This window comes from Canis lupus, chromosome 2, assembly GCF_011100685.1.
Source record: "Canis lupus familiaris isolate Mischka breed German Shepherd chromosome 2, alternate assembly UU_Cfam_GSD_1.0, whole genome shotgun sequence".
In the NCBI taxonomy this organism is placed as follows: domain Eukaryota; kingdom Metazoa; phylum Chordata; class Mammalia; order Carnivora; family Canidae; genus Canis; species Canis lupus.
Window position 1 is genome coordinate 9,123,330 of NC_049223.1, and position 18,138 is coordinate 9,141,467.

Below are 18,138 nucleotides of genomic sequence, written 5' to 3' on the forward strand. Positions count from 1 at the left end.
ACCTCAGTTTAGAATATTTTTTATTTCCATCTGTTGCTGACCAATCTGTAGTCCTGTTGTGCTTAATAAGAATGCAACTCAGGGATCCCTGGGTGGCGCAGCGGTTTGGCGCCTGCCTTTGGCCCAGGGTGCGATCCTGGAGACCCAGGATTGAATCCCACATCGGGCTCCCGGTGCATGGAGCCTGCTTCTCCCTCTGCCTGTGTCTCTGCCTCTCTCTCTCTCTCTCTCTGTGTGACTATCATAAATAAATAAAAATTTAAAAAAAAAAAAAAAAAAAAAGAATGCAACTCATACTCAATGTGACCCACCATAGTAGTTTAACATCTCACTTGTTTATATTCTTTTTAAAAGAAGAGTTTAGGGGCACCTAGGTGCTCAGTCAGTTAAGCATCTACCTTAGCCTCAGGTCATGATCCCAGGGTACTGGGATCAAGCCCCACATTGAGCTCTGCTCAGCAGAGAGCCTGCTTCTCCCTCTTCCTCTGCCTACTGTTCTGTCTACTTATGCGTGTGTGCTCTTTCAATCTCTCTCTCTCATAAATAAATAAAATATTTTTTAAATAGAAATAAATAAGAGTTTACTGCTTACATAGTTGTTGTGGCAGTTTTAATTTGCTGTTTCTAACCCTTTAAGTTTCTGGACTTACTTTGTCCCAGATGGTAACAAACTATTGGCCAGTTGGCACCAGCCCATGGACCATACCTTAGGGTCACTGGTCCAGAGAAGATTTCTCTTTGGGAAGGTAGCTAACTCATAGATGGAGGAGATCTTTCTGGGCACAACATGAAATGATTGCTGCTGAAGGGTCACAACCTTAGAACAACAGTTTGGGATCAGTTACAAGCTTTTCTCTAAACTTTCTTTTACTCTTAAGAGTAAAAGGAAAAATGATTTGTTTTTAATTTTGTTGTTTGGTTGTTTTTACATACAGTTTGTCCACAAATATAGTCAAGGGCACTTAATTGCTCAGTTTTTATTTTATTTTTTTTTTTATTTTTTATTTTTTTAATTTTTATTTATTTATGATAGTCACAGAGAGAGAGAGAGAGAGGCAGAGACACAGGCAGAGGGAGAAGCAGGCTCCATGCACCGGGAGCCTGACGTGGGATTCGATCCCGGGTCTCCAGAATCGCGCCCTGGGCCAAAGGCAGGCGCTAAACCACTGCGCCACCCAGGGATCCCAATTGCTCAGTTTTTAAATTGGAAAGGAAAACTGTAGAGATGAAAGTCAAATATACATTCTGAAACACAGTCATTATAGAACATGGATTTGGAAAGTAGCTGATTATTAGCTATACCATCCACATTATTAAGTATACATTATTAGATATATCTCATATATCTAATATTTTAACTGGGTGATGCTATTTGCAAGGACATTATGTTAGGTAAAATTTCTGAGAATTTCTGAGTTGAGCTGAATCGACTAAAAATTGTTGAATCCAAAATTGTAACTTTTGTAATTATATAAAATAATGGTCACTTCAGTAGAAATATTCATTAGAGAGTTTCAATAACTATTTAATAGAAATGGATCTTTTGTCCTTCAAGTAAGAAAATACAATAAACATATATAAAATTTCTTCTAATTTGGTAAGTTTTCAGTACCAAATAAATTGCATGATACTTAGGAATTAACATTTTATGGTCTGCAGCTGTGAGGAGTAAGGTATGTATATATTACTGAAAAAAGAGTGTGCTTTCCCATGCAGCCTCCAACTCCTATCCCCCAAGAATAGTAAGGATTTTCAAAGGCATCAAATCTTTGAACATATGTGGTTTTATGACAAAAATCTATCCCAAAGGGATACTATTTGGGAATACAATTTAAATTTTTATATCAGCTCTTACTTTAGTAGATATATTTTGAGGTCGTTACATAAAAATATTGAATAATTTGAAAACTTACTTTTTATTTTTTATTCAGTATGGAGATTTATTCCCAGAGCGGGGCTTTTCTGATGCAAAATTGGAATGCTTGTATAGTCACAACAGCTGTCCCCACACCATGTGGTGTCTTCCATTACTTTACTGTAGAGATGGATTTTTGGCCCAGTGTCTCAGTAATATTGGACACACATGGTTTTAAGTGGCAAAGCAGTATGCTTATGCATTCATTTGACTTTCACAGCTACAGTTGGCTCTAGATTAGAACAAGGAGAATACATTCACACCATGGCCACCCTCATGGCTGCTGTAGTAGCTGGATCACAGTAGGCTCTGTTGCTTCTAAAGACACAACTAACTATTGCTGAGGAATTACACATTCACCAAAGTGCCTTACAGCTGTAGGAGAGAGAATAATGAATTGCTAAAAGGATTCTTTCAAATTTAGATTATGGGCCTAGTTATTATTGATCCAGGTTTTTTTAATATTAATAATGAAAATCACAGCCATGAAATAACTATGAAGCTAAAAGACTGTCATAGCAATAGATGATTTTTCAGAATATCAGTCCAAATACTTAAAATTTTTCCTTCCCAGAAAAAGGTGGCAACGTACTTTAAGACTCATTAACAAAGAATTACAATCTGATCGGTCTTTAATGCCCATTATTCATAAATGCAGCATATTTGGAAAGCCAATCTATTAAAAATAGGAATTGCTTTAAAGAATTAGTTTACTTATGTGAAACAATGGCTTATATTATTGATGTTTTAGACAACTGCTTGCTAAAAATGTATTATTAATACAGAAATAAGATGATTTGATTTAATGTGAAATTGCATTGTTATATTATATCTCTGTGCAGTGTCAACCTAATACTTCTCATGATATGACTTTTACTATCAATTTAAATTCTTAATAACTCTCACATTTCTGAAGCCAACTGGTATGGTTATTAAAGTTTCAGCTTTTTAAAAATAAAGTATTTCCTTGGAAATCCACTTTATCCCTCTAATGTCTGAATAATTTTTCCCCAAATAAAGTTAAATCAAACGAGCAAAAAGAAAAAAATCTTCAGTGTAAATTTTCAAATTATCTAATATGGAGCATTAGATTTCCAATATTCATTAAATATCAAGGAAATTCTGACCATACCCTATGTAGACTACCTTATTATAGAAGTGAATTTATGCATGTATTATAGGGGTTGTACTGATGAATATGTTTGAGGCTTTCAGCTTTTAGTGGATACAAAATAGAATGATTGATAAAATCCTCCCAACTATTGGCTATTATTTACTGACTCTTAAGTGGCAGGTTGTATTTATGCCAATTTATCTGCTTCAGGGAACATTCTTGATAGCAGAACAAAGTGAATAAAAGTAGTTTGCTTTGCAAATGAATGCAAATGGGAGAGCCTTTCGGAAAGCCCTTTAACAGGGGCAGTGCACTTTGATTATGAGTGAAGCTGCCATTTGGACATGGTGAAAAGAGCACGCTTGAACCATTGATTGGGGAAGACAGTAAAAAGTCAGGAAGGGCCCCGTTAAGCTTGCAGTGAGGCAGGCGGATGTCAGTGTGGTTAGAGCACAGTGGGAGAATGACAGGGAGGATTAGTGTCAGGGAGCAGCTTTGCTGTAGCTGTGGAGATAGTCCCTAGGGTCACTCACCTCTGACTGTTGTTCTGTGCTGATGGTTCTGTAATGCAAACGGCCTGATGTATGCCTGTTCATTATCGGAAATGGTGATTAGAAAAGGTATTTGTCTCAAAGGTTTCCTTTTTTCTTTTTTTCTTTCTTTTTAATTAAAGAAAATAAGGTGGGCTTCCTCCATTTCTCTGCTGACTCCTAGAGTATTGTTTAATACCAGAGGGGTTGGCGCCTCTGGTAGGGAATAGTTTAGTACTAAAATCTAATGTAAAATTATTGTAACATGGTTACTTGTTATTAAGTAATAGCTTCTTTTCCTCTGCTCAGCTTTGGGTTTGACCAAGTAGCAGTGCTGAATAAAATGCAGAGAATATGCTTGCTGTTAGAATTTTTGTGTTTGCAAAAAATTTTATAATCTTTAAGGTATTTTTTTAATTCAATTTAACAGCCTCTTAGAGGCAATTTACCTTCTCAAAAATGAAGTGTTTCTTTGCATGGACTTGATGGTTTAAGTCTTGGCTGTAAACATTTCTAGTTTTCTGTTCCAAGTTTTATAAAATGCTAACGTTTGATAAGTTGAACTTTTTGAAAGTACATGAGTTTTAGAATTAAATATTACATAGAATGAACAAAAAGCATCTCTTTGTTTCAGTTCTGATTCTAAATCAGTACATGTACTTGTTCACATTTTCATTTTTACTTATAAGGTGTTTTGTTTTCTTTAAATTATAATTTTTCTTAAAACTTTAAGACCTTTTATAACAGCCTTATAGGAAACATCTGTGAGAGCATGGTGGCACACAATGCATTTCATAGGCTTTGAGAGTGGTGCCTCACTTTAATGCAAAACTGAATTTTTTTTTAATGTCTTAAAAAGTCTGGCTTCACAATATTTCTGCTTTCTTATTTGGTACACACAGGAAAATTTAAAAGGCTTGCTGGAGCTTTGCATTCGGAGTTAAATATGCAGATCAAAGCTTTATCTAAACTACTGGATTCATGCTTATAGTATTTTTTGCTAGAAAGCAAATTGCCAATAGTTGGTTTCACAAGCTTATTAAATGTTTTAGCGAACATTCTCTGAATTATCTTTTTCTATAATGTTTTGCAGGCACCTGAATGGACAGAAGAGGACCTCAGCCAGCTGACAAGAAGTATGGTTAAGTTCCCAGGAGGGACCCCAGGTCGATGGGAAAAGATTGCCCACGAATTGGGTCGATCGGTGACAGATGTGAGTTCACTCAGATTTGCATTGTATGGAGAGTGACAAACCAGAACAAGCCAACTATGTAGAAGACAGACATAGATGCATCCAACATTCTCTTTGGAGAAAGGCTACAATCCTTTTAGGACCTGGAAGTGAACCATTAACAAAATAAGCAAGAAGCAGATGTCAGCCAGTCCCCTGGTCCACAATTAACAGCTGTGTGAGGAATTCTAGTGTTTAGAGACTTAAGCTACAGTAACCTAATCACAGAAAACAATGCTGGTTTTTGTGTTTAAAGTGACCCCTTTAGCTGTGGTAAAAGTAGTTCTCAGACTAATCAGAATTAGAGAAGTTATATTTCAGCTGGAGCTCTTTAACGTTGAAGTACAGATTGCTCTAGGTACTTAATCAGGTAGCTTGGATTAATTAAATCAGCAATATTCTTATGTATGCCTTTTTATGTCAAAGATAGTACCTACCGTCCATTTTGACCAGTTGTTTGACCAAAAAAAATTATATACATGAACGAATATATAATATATATGTGTGCATGAATGAATATATATATGAGTGACTGGCTGTATCCAACTTTTAAAAGACTAAATATTTACCTGGAAAGTTTTTGATTTGACACTTTATTCAGGAAATTTAGGGCAGAGAACTTTATAAAAGCACCTACCACAGTATCTGACATGTGCTAAATAGTAAATGATTACTTAAAATCCAGAGAAATATATTTTAATCAATATGAGCCTCCACTTCAAAAATGGTAGTAAATATTCTTTACTAAATGAATCAGTTATTTACTGAATTTAATTTAAATAAATCCTATAAACCTATAATATTTCAGAGGTTACTGAAAGCAAAGATTCAAATGTCCAATTCTTTAAGTATGCCCTTGAGCCCGTTTTGATAATGAACAATTTTAAAACATTGCCAAATGATTAACACAGCCCCCCCCCAAAAAAAAATCCAGGTTTTTACCTAAATGGTATAAATTTTTCATAGTAAAATTCCATTTTTTATTTTATAAACAAACATACAAAATATTGCTCTCAATTTTTTTCTTTTAATTTTTTTGTTTTTGGATAGGAATTGCCTTGAGAATTTTAAATTATAGTAATGAATGTTTTTACTACCAGATAGGTCTTTTAAAAATCACATTTAAAAGACTATTATTTGAATTTTTATATGATGTTTTGCATTATTTTGGCTTCAGAGTTAAAGTTCTCATCATGTGGAAAAAATAGCTTTTGTATCTTGTAATTTTTCTTTTCCTTTTTTATGAGGAGACCCATTATCTTAGGTGACTGGAGAAGAACCATAAGAATGCCTTTTCTTCTGCTAAGAATGTTACTGGGATGTGCATTTTATTACCTTGTTTTTAGGTTGTTCATAAAAGATAAATTAATAATGCCTTATCAGTAAATGTCTGACCACAATAAAGACATTCCATGGTTATTGATGTTTTAAGTACTGTGACCCTCTAATTATACAACTACTGTTACTATATGATTAACAAAAATTACTGAAATAATTTTTAGAAAGTTATCAAGCTGGTGTAAAAGAGCCTTAAAAGTTTTAGTTTTAATGGGAAAGAATAGTTCATTAATTTAGTGTCGCCTTTCAAAGCAGCACTGCCTTTAACTTTTTAAATAATATTTCTGTGAGACCTCATAGTTAATAATGTCAAAGACAGAAAATTGAATAGAGCAATATTTTAAATTGTCATTAACTGGTTAAATTTTTACCTATATTTTTAAAAGGAGAGATGAAAGTTTATATGCTAAGAATATACATGATGTAACCAGCAGAGCCTTGAGAATGGCTAGTTCATATCATAGATCTAGAAAACCTATACATTATATAGTAGTCTTAGTCTGTCTTTGTATAAGCAAAGACATCTTTGCAAACTTTTGCAAATTCATCCCGTATGTTTCAGTTGTTTTTCTTCTAGATTGACCCAAGGGAGACTGACTCCATGTCTGCAATAGACATTTTTTCCTTTTACATGGAAATAGCAAACATGACTTCTTGAGATTTTTTTTTCCTCCAAATATTCTATTTTCATAATACAAAAGTACCTTGAAAATAAATATTTAGAAATCCTAAACTTTTTTTGGCACCAAAAAAATGCTACTGTAACTTTTTTTCTATATACAGCAGGCACACTGTGTTTTCATTCTGTGAGTATCGTCTCCATAGCTAGACTCTACATTTCATTTCAGTAACCCCAGACAGAGGCGCATACACACACAAATCACTCTCTAAAAGAGAGCAGGTGTCTGAAGACTCAGATAACTTGTTTTAGTGAACACGCAGTGAATTACATTGAGGCAGCTAAAGTGAGTTCAGCTAATATAGTTCCTGTTAAGTGAAAGTTGACCTCACTTTAGATCATTTATACCTTTTGGCATTAATTAGATTTGTTTTCATTAAGTATTTAATTATGGTGAAAAAAATAAGTTCAGCTTGCTGTCATCAGAACCTCTGCTTACTGACCTGATCACCTGTACCAATTCTCCATGGTCTGCATATCTGTTCCTTGAGCCGTTTTTTGTTTTTTTGTTTTGTTAACTTTCTAACTTCAGGTTTAGTTCTCTTTCCTTCAAGAAACAATTGACCTTTTGTGGGGAACAATAAGAGTATACTCGTGGTGGGATCTATATGTCCTTTATTTGGGTTGACACATTACAATGAAAGACCCATTTTATTACTCATTTTAAAAAGGAGTTTTCGGTGTATTAATTGCCACAATCAACAAGTTGCTAAATTCTACTCTGGATAAATATAAGCAATGTGATTCCCATTGTAAAAAATTCAAAGTATATTTTAATTCAGATATATCAAAACTATAAGACCTACTTTACTATAGAATAAGTATTTTAAATGTTAATATATGCCTTTCAGCAAATAATTTTGGTAACCACAAAGGACACTCAAATTGTAAAAACAACAAAGGAAACAAAAACTGGCACATGAAACCAACTTTAATGTGATTATTAACTGCAGGTTTTCTCAATTAAGGTCAGGGAGCCTCAGATTTCTTTCTTCTGAAGTAATACTCTCTTGCCTGAAAGGATGTAAACTGATGCTGCTTCTCTCCTGGTCACTAATCTCTTGCATTCTGGTTGTGATAACAGACTGATTGGAGATTTTCTGCCTGCTTGGAAAAGGCCCAGGTAGGCAGCAAAACAAGACAGGTGAATAGATTTAAACAGACTTTTATAATTAGCTTAGTGCCACAGTGAGATGTGGAGGTGTGTAGTTAGATAAGCGTCCTCATGTGCAAGTGAAAAAGAGGAGGGAAAATCATAAAATTCCCAATTGTATTTTATGTAGCTACAGCTTAGAGAGGAGATACTCTTGGAGGAATTTATATGTTATGGTAGTCGTTTCAAAAACATGTAAGTGGGATTTTATTCAATAGAAGATAAACTTTATGGTTTATCAGTGAATTAAATATATAGTAATTATTTTGGCCAGTATATTACTGCTATTATTTTTAGAGTTAGACTAGACCTATGTGAGTTGTAAAGATGACAAGGACTGTCTCGCTGTCCTCTTAACCAGGCTTCCTGCTAAAGCACTTCTCTTGGTCTGAGCCTGACTCATACTCTCCCTCTCTCCTCCCTCACTTCTCTTCCTCTCCTTCCTCACTTCCTCAATCTCAAGACCTTTTAAGATATTTAAATTTTAGAAAGGAATAGGTCTTTTATCTCATCCTTCTTGTTAGATGAGTCACTGGCTAATCTAATAACCAATTTTCAAACTAATATTAATAGGTGATAAAGATGTGTTACCAAAATCTCAATCTCTCTCTGTCTCTCTTTCTCTCTCTCTCATACATACACACACACACACACACACACACACACACACTTACTTGTATTTGAATAGGAGGCTTTAGGTTCTTACCCTGAGTATATATATATGAATGATTGGGCTAAAAATTTCAGGCAACTTGACTGCTTGTTTAAAGAAAAGAGAAGACAGTAATATTAGGATCTTTTGGTGTCCATCAGAGAAAATTGCTTAATTGTTTAATCTGTCTACTAATTTGGTTAGAGTTTTGCTATAATATCACTTCTGAGGCAAAAGTTTATAGACCTGCCTTCCGTGTCACCATTTTTCTCTCAAAATTGAGCAATATCACACATGCAGCAGGATGATAAACTATATATTTCCTATATAAGAATAACATTGCAAAAATCAGATCAAACCAACATTTTTAACTGTTTTAAGTGATAATATTATTCCATCATTCATTTTTGAGGTATATTTTTCAAAACCTGTAAATATTCATTGTTTTACTTGATCTTCACAACAGCATGGGTGAGACAGATAGGCAGCATTATTTATCCCCATTTTACAGTTGAGTACACTGCTACTGAGATGTTTGTTCAAAGTGACACAACTACCAGTAAAGTTGGGACAACACCAGGTATTTTGGTACCTCATCTAATATGTTCCTATTCCTACTTAACGCTGTTTTATTGCTGTGTGTATGAAAAACACTTTAAAAGTGTCTAGACACTTTTTATCATTAAAACTTTTTGGTAAAACTATGTTCATAGAAAAAAAATAAACTTTTAAAAATACATTCAAGTAAAAAATTTTTTCTCATCAGCCATAATAAAAAATTACTTGTATAAACATTTTGTCATATATCATCTAGACTTTAGTCCTTTGGCATGAATATATATAATCTTAACAGTATCAATCAGTATCCTGTCCTTTTTACTTCACTATGAAACAGAGCTACTCTTCATGACAGTGAAATCCACTTCATTTTTCTAAACACAGAATATTTTTGGTGTCTTAATATAATTAAGGAATGTCCTACTGATTATCATTTAAATTGCTTCCTGTTTTGCTATTTTACTGGATTGTCTAATTTTTTTTTTCCATCCACCTTTCCACTTATTTCTATGTTCTTAGCTTGTATTCCTAGAAGAACTGCTTGGTTCAAGAATATGGATGTTTCTAGAACTTTTGATGGCTCTAAAACTGGCCTCCAGAGAAGTCATAACAATATGCAATGCCATTGATAGTGTAAGGAGAGGTCATTCGTCATAATTCACAAACACTGAGTATTATTTTTTGCTTTTCATCATTGCCTGTCAAATAAGTGAAAAGTGTTACAGCACTGATTTTTGTGACTTGCTTCCTTACATACTGATTTTCTATCAGAAGCTTGTGTTAATTCATTAGAATTTTAGGATAGAGTCTTATTGCCTGCAAATACTTTGCCATTTTCTTTATATCTTGTGTTCTTTTTTATTTATGTATTTTTAGTAATCTCTACACCCAGCATGGATTCAAACTCACAGCACTGAGATTAAGAGTCACATGCTGTATTGACTAAGCCAGCCAGGTGCCCCTTTATCTTATTTTCTTATTTGATTATATTACCTAGCTCTTCCAGAGAGGTTATTATATTACAGTAATAGTGATTAGTGCAGACTTTTTACTCAACATTATAATAAGAAAACCTGATTTTTGGCCATTAATTTTAATATTAGACATTGATACGAGAGATATGTTATTGTGCTAGGGAAATTTTTTTCAGATTTTCCAATTCTAATTCATTACTCTTGTGCTCAGGAATAGATACAAAATTTAACAATGATTTTTTTAAACATATATCAACATGATCATATAATTTTTCTCATATGACCTAATGAGGATAAATATATTATCAGGGCCTCTCCTTTGTTTTTGTTTTTGTTTTTTTAAGATTTTATTTATTTATTCATGAGAGACAGAGAGAGAGAGAGACAGAGAGAGAGAGAGAGGCAGAGACACAGGCAGAGGGAGAAGCAGGCTCTATGCAGGGAGCCCAACACGGGACTCGATCCCAGGTCTCCAGGATCAGGCCCAGGGCTGAAGGCAGGTGTTAAACCGCTGAGCCACCCGGGCTACCCAGGGCCTCTCCTTTGTATTTCCAAGACAAACTTCACTTGGTCATATAATACTATTCCTTAATAAACAGGTGGATTTGTTAATAATTTAAGATTCTTGCATTTATATATATATTGTCTATATTATAGAATCTTTGATGTTTTGTTAATGGGATATCTTTAGATAGGGTTATACCAACCTTCTAGAATTAGTTTATTATACCAGCATTCTAAGGATGGTATTTAGAGAGTCAATACAGTACTGAATTTATAAAATGAGGGGAAAAGGAAAGGATCTGTGAAAATAAAGAATCAGAACAAAAATACATATCCAAATAAGTGAAGTAGAATGGTTGAAAGTTATCAGGAAAATGTCCTACGGAGCAGTTACAATACTATAGAAAAGATAAATACAGGGAATCAGTCCAAGAGTCCAAACCTGATTGAAAGTTCTAGTGAGAGAGAGAAAGAGAAAACAAATCTAAGAAGATTATTCACTAAATAATACAAATGAAGTTTTGTAAAACTTGTAAAAGCCTGAGACCAATTTATAAGAACCTTCCAAAGTCAAGTGGGATACATAGAAAAGATCCTGGAAAATTTTATGAACACTGACTACACAGATGATCTTTAAAGCTTCCAGAAAGAAGAAACGTCCAAATAAGGCCAGAGTGACAGCAGATTGCTTAGCAACACTAGGTTCTGTGAGGAGAAATGGTTCTGAACCTACAGCAAACCAAGTGTGATGGTAAATACATGAGGCAGGGATGCACCCTCTTTCTTATAAAGTTCCCTGAGATTGTACTCTAGCAAAACAATCAAAACTGAATAAAATTTAAAAAGAGAAAGACATGAGATCCAGTCCAATAGAACAGAAATCCCAAGACTCCAGAGTGATACAATAGGCCAAGAGTGCAATATATCTACCTTGAAGTAAGAGAATGAGAGGTTGTGTGAGAGCAATTCCTAAAGAAAGGAAGGTTTTTTTTTTTTTTTCTTTTTTAAAGATTTAATTTACTTATTCATGAGTGACACAGAGAGAAAGGTAAAGACACAGGCAGGGGGAGAAGCAGGCTCCGTGCAGGGAGCCAGATGCAGGACTCAATCCCGGGACCCCAGGATCATGCCCTGAGCTGAAGGCAGATGCCCAAGCACTGAGCCACCCAGGCATCCCAGAAAGGGAGATTTTATAGATTAGATAATAGGGCTGAAAACTTCTAAAAATCTATATGTACAAAAAAAGGCAACTAGAAACTCTATAAACAATAGAAAACCATTCAAAAAAGGCATAGTCCAAATTTAAGTATACTAGAAAGTAGAATAATAGAGCAAAATAATTTGATATTGAAAACATTCTCCTTTGAGGGCGCAAGAAATGTGTCCATAGCATAGTACTTTTCTCTACAGTGAGTAATATTTACCAGATCATAATTTGTAAGATCTTACAAAATGGCTTTTCATATTTTAAACAATTTTATGTATTTTACAGATGGTTTTTCAATTTTTAAAATCAACAAATTGTAGAAGATTATGGCAAGTTGCCCAGCAACGATTCGTCCAAGTTCCCCAAAGCTCTGCTCTGGTTAGGTTACTAATTTCTTTTCAGAGGAACATAATTGAAATAATATGAGTTCATAGGAACTCTTATGCACTTTTCCCTTCCACTGAGCTGGAATACCAAATTTGCCTGCATCCAAGTTACAATCATGCAGGTAAAGACAGTTGCCCTCAAGATGGTGGAGACGCACATAGTGGAAAGAGCCTGAGTGTATGGAGTAAAAGCAAAATTGTAGGTAGTGACAAGCTGTAAAGAAAAACAAAGCAAAGTAAGAAGTTAGAGACTGAAGGGAACTGCAATTAAAAATGGGTTCTAGGGGCACCTGGGTGGCCCAGCCGCTTTAAGTGTCTGCCTTTGGCTCAGGTAATGATCCCAGAGTCCTGGGATCTAGCTGCATATCAATCAGGCTCCCTGCTCAGCAGGGCGTCTGCTTCCCCCTTTCCCTCTGCCACTCTCTCTCAAAGTCTTTTTTTAAAATGGGGTTCTGAGGAAAGTCTCTCAAACAGGTAATACTTGAGCAGTGACACAAAGCAAGGAGTAAGGCTGTCTGAGGAAGTGTTCCAGGTAGAGGAAACAGCACTTACAAAATCTTTGAGGTAAGATCATGCTAGGGGTCTGCAGAGTCTAGCATAGAGGTCAGTATAGCTGAAAAGGGTAAGTAAGAGGGGATTACAGAAGATGAGGGCGAGAGGCAGTGGAGAACCAGACTATATAGGACCTTGCTGGCCACGATAAAGATTTTGGATTTTACCCTGAGTGAGATGGTTAAAGCGCTAGAAAATTTTGAGCACAAGGAGAGCAAGTTTTAAAGGAGTCATTTCTGATTGCTTTTTGGAGAAGACACTGTAGTAGCAAAAGTATGCAAGCAGGAAGGCAGGCCAAATAAGGTGCTATTTCAGTTGTTCTTGCAAAAGATGATGGTATATGGACCAAGGGTTATTGGGGGAGGTGGGAAAAAAAGGTTGAACTCAAGATATAATATACCAAAAGCAGATTATTTAATTATATGTACACTGGAAACTGTAACTATCAGAAGAACTGTGAACAGAAATTACTGCCTCTGGATGTAGGGTATGTTGCTTTTCATAATAAGCTCTGGTATACTGCTTTTTCTTTAAGCTATGAACATATATTGATTTTTTAAACTACTTTTAAAAATCTAAGGAAACAGAATATACTATATTTAATATTTTTCCATGTCAGTATATCTAGGCCTACCTCATTCTTCATTTTTTTAATTATAAAAGCTTTATTGATTTACAGAAATAGGAAAATCAATCCTAAAATTTGTATGGAACTACAAAGGACACCAAATAGCAAAATCTTGAGAAAGAACAAAGCTGGATGTGTCACACTTCCTCACTTCAAAATATATTATAAAGCTACAGTAATCAAAACAGTATGGCACTAGCATAAAGAAGACAAGTAGACAATGGAACAGAATAGAGAGCCCCGAAGTAAATACACACAAATACGGTCAACTGATCTTCAAACAAGGGTGCAAACTATACACAATAAGGAAAGGATAGGCTTTTCAGCAATGATGTTGGGAAAACTGGATATCCACATGCAGAAGAATGAAATTGGACTCTTACACCATGCAAAAACTCAGCTCAAACTGGATTAAACAACAACAACAACAACAAAAAAAAAAAAAAAAAAACTGGATTAAACAGTTAAACATAAGACCTAAAACCAAAACTCCTAAAAGAAAATAGGAGAAAGCATCTTGACATTGGTCTTGAAATGATTTCATTGATATGACACCAAAAGCACGGGCAATAAAAACAAAAATAAACAAGTGGGACCCAATCAAACCTAAAAGTTCTGCACAGCAAAGAAAACAGTCAACAGAATGAAAAGGTAACCTATGGAGTGGGAGAAAATATTTGCAAACCTTATATCTGATATGGGCAACCCCAGTGGTGCAGCGGTTTAGTGTCACCTGCAGTCTGGGGTGTGATCCTGGAGACCCGGGATCGAGTCCCACATCAGGCTCCCTGAGTTGAACCTGCTTCTCCCTCTGCCTGTGTTTCTGCCTCTCTCTCTGTGTGTGTCTCTCAAACCTTTTATCTGATAAATCATTAATCTGGAACTATAAAACTCCTAGAAGAAAATAAAGGGGATAAGCCCTTTGACAATCAATCTTAGTGATGATTTTTTGGGTTTAACACCAGAAGGCAGCAAAAGCAAACAGAAAGGACTACATCAAACTCTACAAAGCTTCTGCATAGCAAGGAAACCATCAACAACATAAAAAGGAAACTGTGGAATAGGAAAAAATATCTGCGAACCACATATCCAAAATGAGTTAATATTTAAATATATAAGGAACTCCTATAATACGGTAGCAAAGACCCCACAAATAACTAAAAATTGAGCAAAAGAATTAGACATTTTTCCAAAGAAGATATATAAATGGCTAACAAATATATGAAGAGATGCTCAATATGCTAATCATCAAGGAAATACAAATCAAACCACAATGAGATATCACACCTGATAGGATGGCTATTATCAGAAAGACCAAAGATAATGCTGGTGATGATGTACAGAAAAGTGAATGTCTGTACAGTGTTGGTGGGAATGTAAACTATCAGATGAATAGATCATGAAAATGTGAATTCATATCTATATATCTAAATATATATATAAAGACCCACACATACTGAAATATCATTCAGGGAGAAAATGTCAAACTCAGGATGCAGGGAAAGGGAACTCTCTTGTATTGTTCGTGGCAATGCAAATTGGTGCAGCCATCCTGAAAAACAGTATGGAAGTTCCTAAAAAAGTTAAAAATAGAGCTGCCATAGGACAGATGCTCTACTGCTCTACCACCAATTACACTACTAGGTATTTATCCAAAGCATACAAACATAGTGATTGGAAGGGGCACATGCACTCTAGTGTTTATAGCAGCAATGTCCACAATAGCCAAAATATGGAAAGAACCCAGATGTCCATCGAAAGATGAATGGATAATGAAGATGTGGTGTGTGTGTGTGTGTGTATACACACAGATATACACACATGTATATACATATATACACACACAATGGAATATTACTGTCATTAAATAATGAAATCTTGCCATTTGCAACAACATGGTTGGAACTAGAGGGTATTATGCTAAGTGAAATAAGTCAGAGAAAAATACCATATGATTTCACTCACGTGGAATTTAAGAAACACAACAGATGAAAATTGGTAAGGGAAGGAAAAATAAAATAAGATGAGAACTGAGAGAAAGGCAAACCATAAAAGACACTGATCTCTAGGAATTAAAAAGGGTTGCTGGAGGGGAGGTGGGGGGAAGGGATAATTAAACAATGGGCATTAAAGAGGGCACTTCACGTAATGAACACCAGGTGTTACATGCAACTGATGAATCACTAAAGCCTACCTCTGAAACTAATTAAAAAAAAAAAACAAAAAACTTTAGAAAAAGTCAAACTCAAAGAAACAAATCATAGAAAAGTAGTTGCCAGGGGCTGGGGGAAAATAGGAAGAGGTTGATAAAAGGATATAAACTTTGAGTTATAAACTGAATAAGGTCTGAGAATCTAAAGTATAGCATGATGACTATAGTTGGTAACACCGTGGTATATAATTGAAATTTGCTAAGAGAATAAACTTAAATGTTCTTATCAAAATGAATATATGAAGTGATACATATGTTAAGTAACTCAATAGGGGAAATTCTTTCACAGTGTGTATAAATATAAGATTATGTTGTGCACTTTAAATATTTTACAGTTGTATTAAAATTTTGTCAACTATACCTAAAAAACAAAACAGTAGGGTCCCTGGATGGTGCAGCGGTTTGGCACCTGCCTTTAGCCCAGGGCGCGATCCTGGAGACCCGGGATCGAATCCCACGTCGGGCTCCCGGTGCATGGAGCCTGCTTCTCCCTCTGCCTGTGTCTCTGCCTCACTCTCTCTCTCTCTGTGTGACTATCATAAATAAATAAAAAACAAAAAATAAAATTAAATTAAATTAAAAAACAGTAAATTGACACCCATGTAATGGAAGTCTTCTAGATCCATAGGAAAAAATTGGATTTGGTGATGACCATACTCACTGAAAGGTGATTTTCATTTCCTAGAGTGACATACTATCATACTCAAGGACACCCTGGCCATTAAGCTTTATATTAGACCACCACTTGTTTAAAAATATCTTTATCTACTTAGAATCATAAATAATATGCTGAGGATGCAAACTTGCCCCCAAAACAAATATTTTGTGATTATTGCTCTATACATCCTTTCTCCTGAGACAAAAAAAGAAATGAAAAGAAATTCTCAAGGAAAAAAGGATCATTTGGAGCTCTCATTGTGATACAACCATTTTATGACACTATGAAATATAAATATGAAATTGACAAAGAGGCTAAATATTAAAAGAATTGCTTTACCACATAGAATTGGAAAATTAGCCAGTTGTGCTTTGCTTTTTTCTAATAGGTTCTAAGTTGCCTCTTACATGAGACAAAAATATGGTTCAGAGAGGACTATGGTGACATCCCCTTAGTTTCACTGACGCTGAGAATCTGAAGGACTCAGATTATAGCAGCTATTTGTTTTGTATGATAGACCAGATTTTTATATACATTGTATTCAGACTTCTCTATCAGTACAAGAAGTAAACCAGGTATTCTCAAATGAATTCACCAAAACCTTCTCTGGGAGAAGCCCTCCTGAAGTCAAAACAAATATCAAACCCTGACCTCAGAAACTTTCCTTCAAAGGAGCCACAATTTGATTTGACTTGTTTGTAGAGCAATTTATGCCCCAGGGCATTTTGTAAACAGTAGAGCATCTGTCAGCAATTAGTGGTGTTTAACACTCTGTGTGGTCAGGTAAGGAGAGAAAGAGAGTCCTGTAAATACCACTATCATCCAAAATTACCGAGCCCATGCATACCTGCACCTCCCTGAGGAGCAACATCAGAGAACTTAACATTTTAGGAGACAGAGGGGCTTAGACTTCACTAAAATAATCGAGCCATCCACTGAACAAACATGCAAATAACGATAAGTGTGATGGGGTGTGGGGTACAGGAAGGGAAAACCAGTAACCAGAAGTGCTGCCATACATTATCTAAATGTTCAGTTTACAACACAAATAATGAGCCCTGAGGGCCTGGCTCAGTTGAAAGCACATGTGACTCCTGATCTTAGGTCTTGAGTTTGAGCCCCACATAGGGTGTAGAGATTACCCCCCCAAAAAATAAATAACGAGCCCTGTAAAGAACTAAGAAACCATGACCTACCACTAGAAAAAAAGAAGGCAACAGAAACTGCCTATGAGAATGACAGATTTAGATTTAACAAAAAGAATTTAGTCAATACAAATATGTTTTCAAAACTAAAGGAAAGCATGAATAAAGAAACGAAGGTATGATGAGAGTGTTACGATACAGAGAATATCAATAAAGAGATTATTTTGAAATAGACACAAGTGGTAATTCTAAAGTTGTACAATAATTTAAATTTTTAAAAATTCACTAGAGAGGCTCCACAGTAAATCTGAACTGACAGGGAAAAGAATTAGCAAACTTGAAAATAGGTCCATGTAGATATTCAAGCTGAAAAACGAGGGGAAAAATAAAAATAAACATCTTTGAAAAATAAATAAAAAATAAATTTAAAAAAATAAACATCTTCTGAGAAATATGAGATACCATTAAACACACCAACATATGCATAATGGGAGTACTGGAAGGACAGAAAGAAAAAGTATCCAAAGAATACATGGGTAAAAACTTCAAACTTTTTGAAAAACACTAGCCTATATATCAGGAAGCTTAGTGAATTTGAGTAGGAAAACCTCAGATACCGCAAAAGGCACATATAATTAAAATGCTGAAAGCCAAAAATAAGGAGGAAATCTTGAAAGCAGTAAGAGAACAATGACTCATCAC

At 35.0% G+C, this 18,138-nt stretch overlaps 1 protein-coding gene across 1 annotated transcript in view; it reads left to right on the top strand.

Moving 5' to 3' along the window:
* DNAJC1 (DnaJ heat shock protein family (Hsp40) member C1) overlaps positions 1–18,138 on the top strand; it is a 207,341-nt gene that overhangs the window by 175,034 nt on the left and 14,169 nt on the right. The window contains exon 9 of the mRNA XM_038529829.1: positions 4,653–4,772. Within this exon, the coding sequence (XP_038385757.1) occupies positions 4,653–4,772 (120 nt within the window). The remainder of the gene's footprint in view (positions 1–4,652; positions 4,773–18,138) is intronic.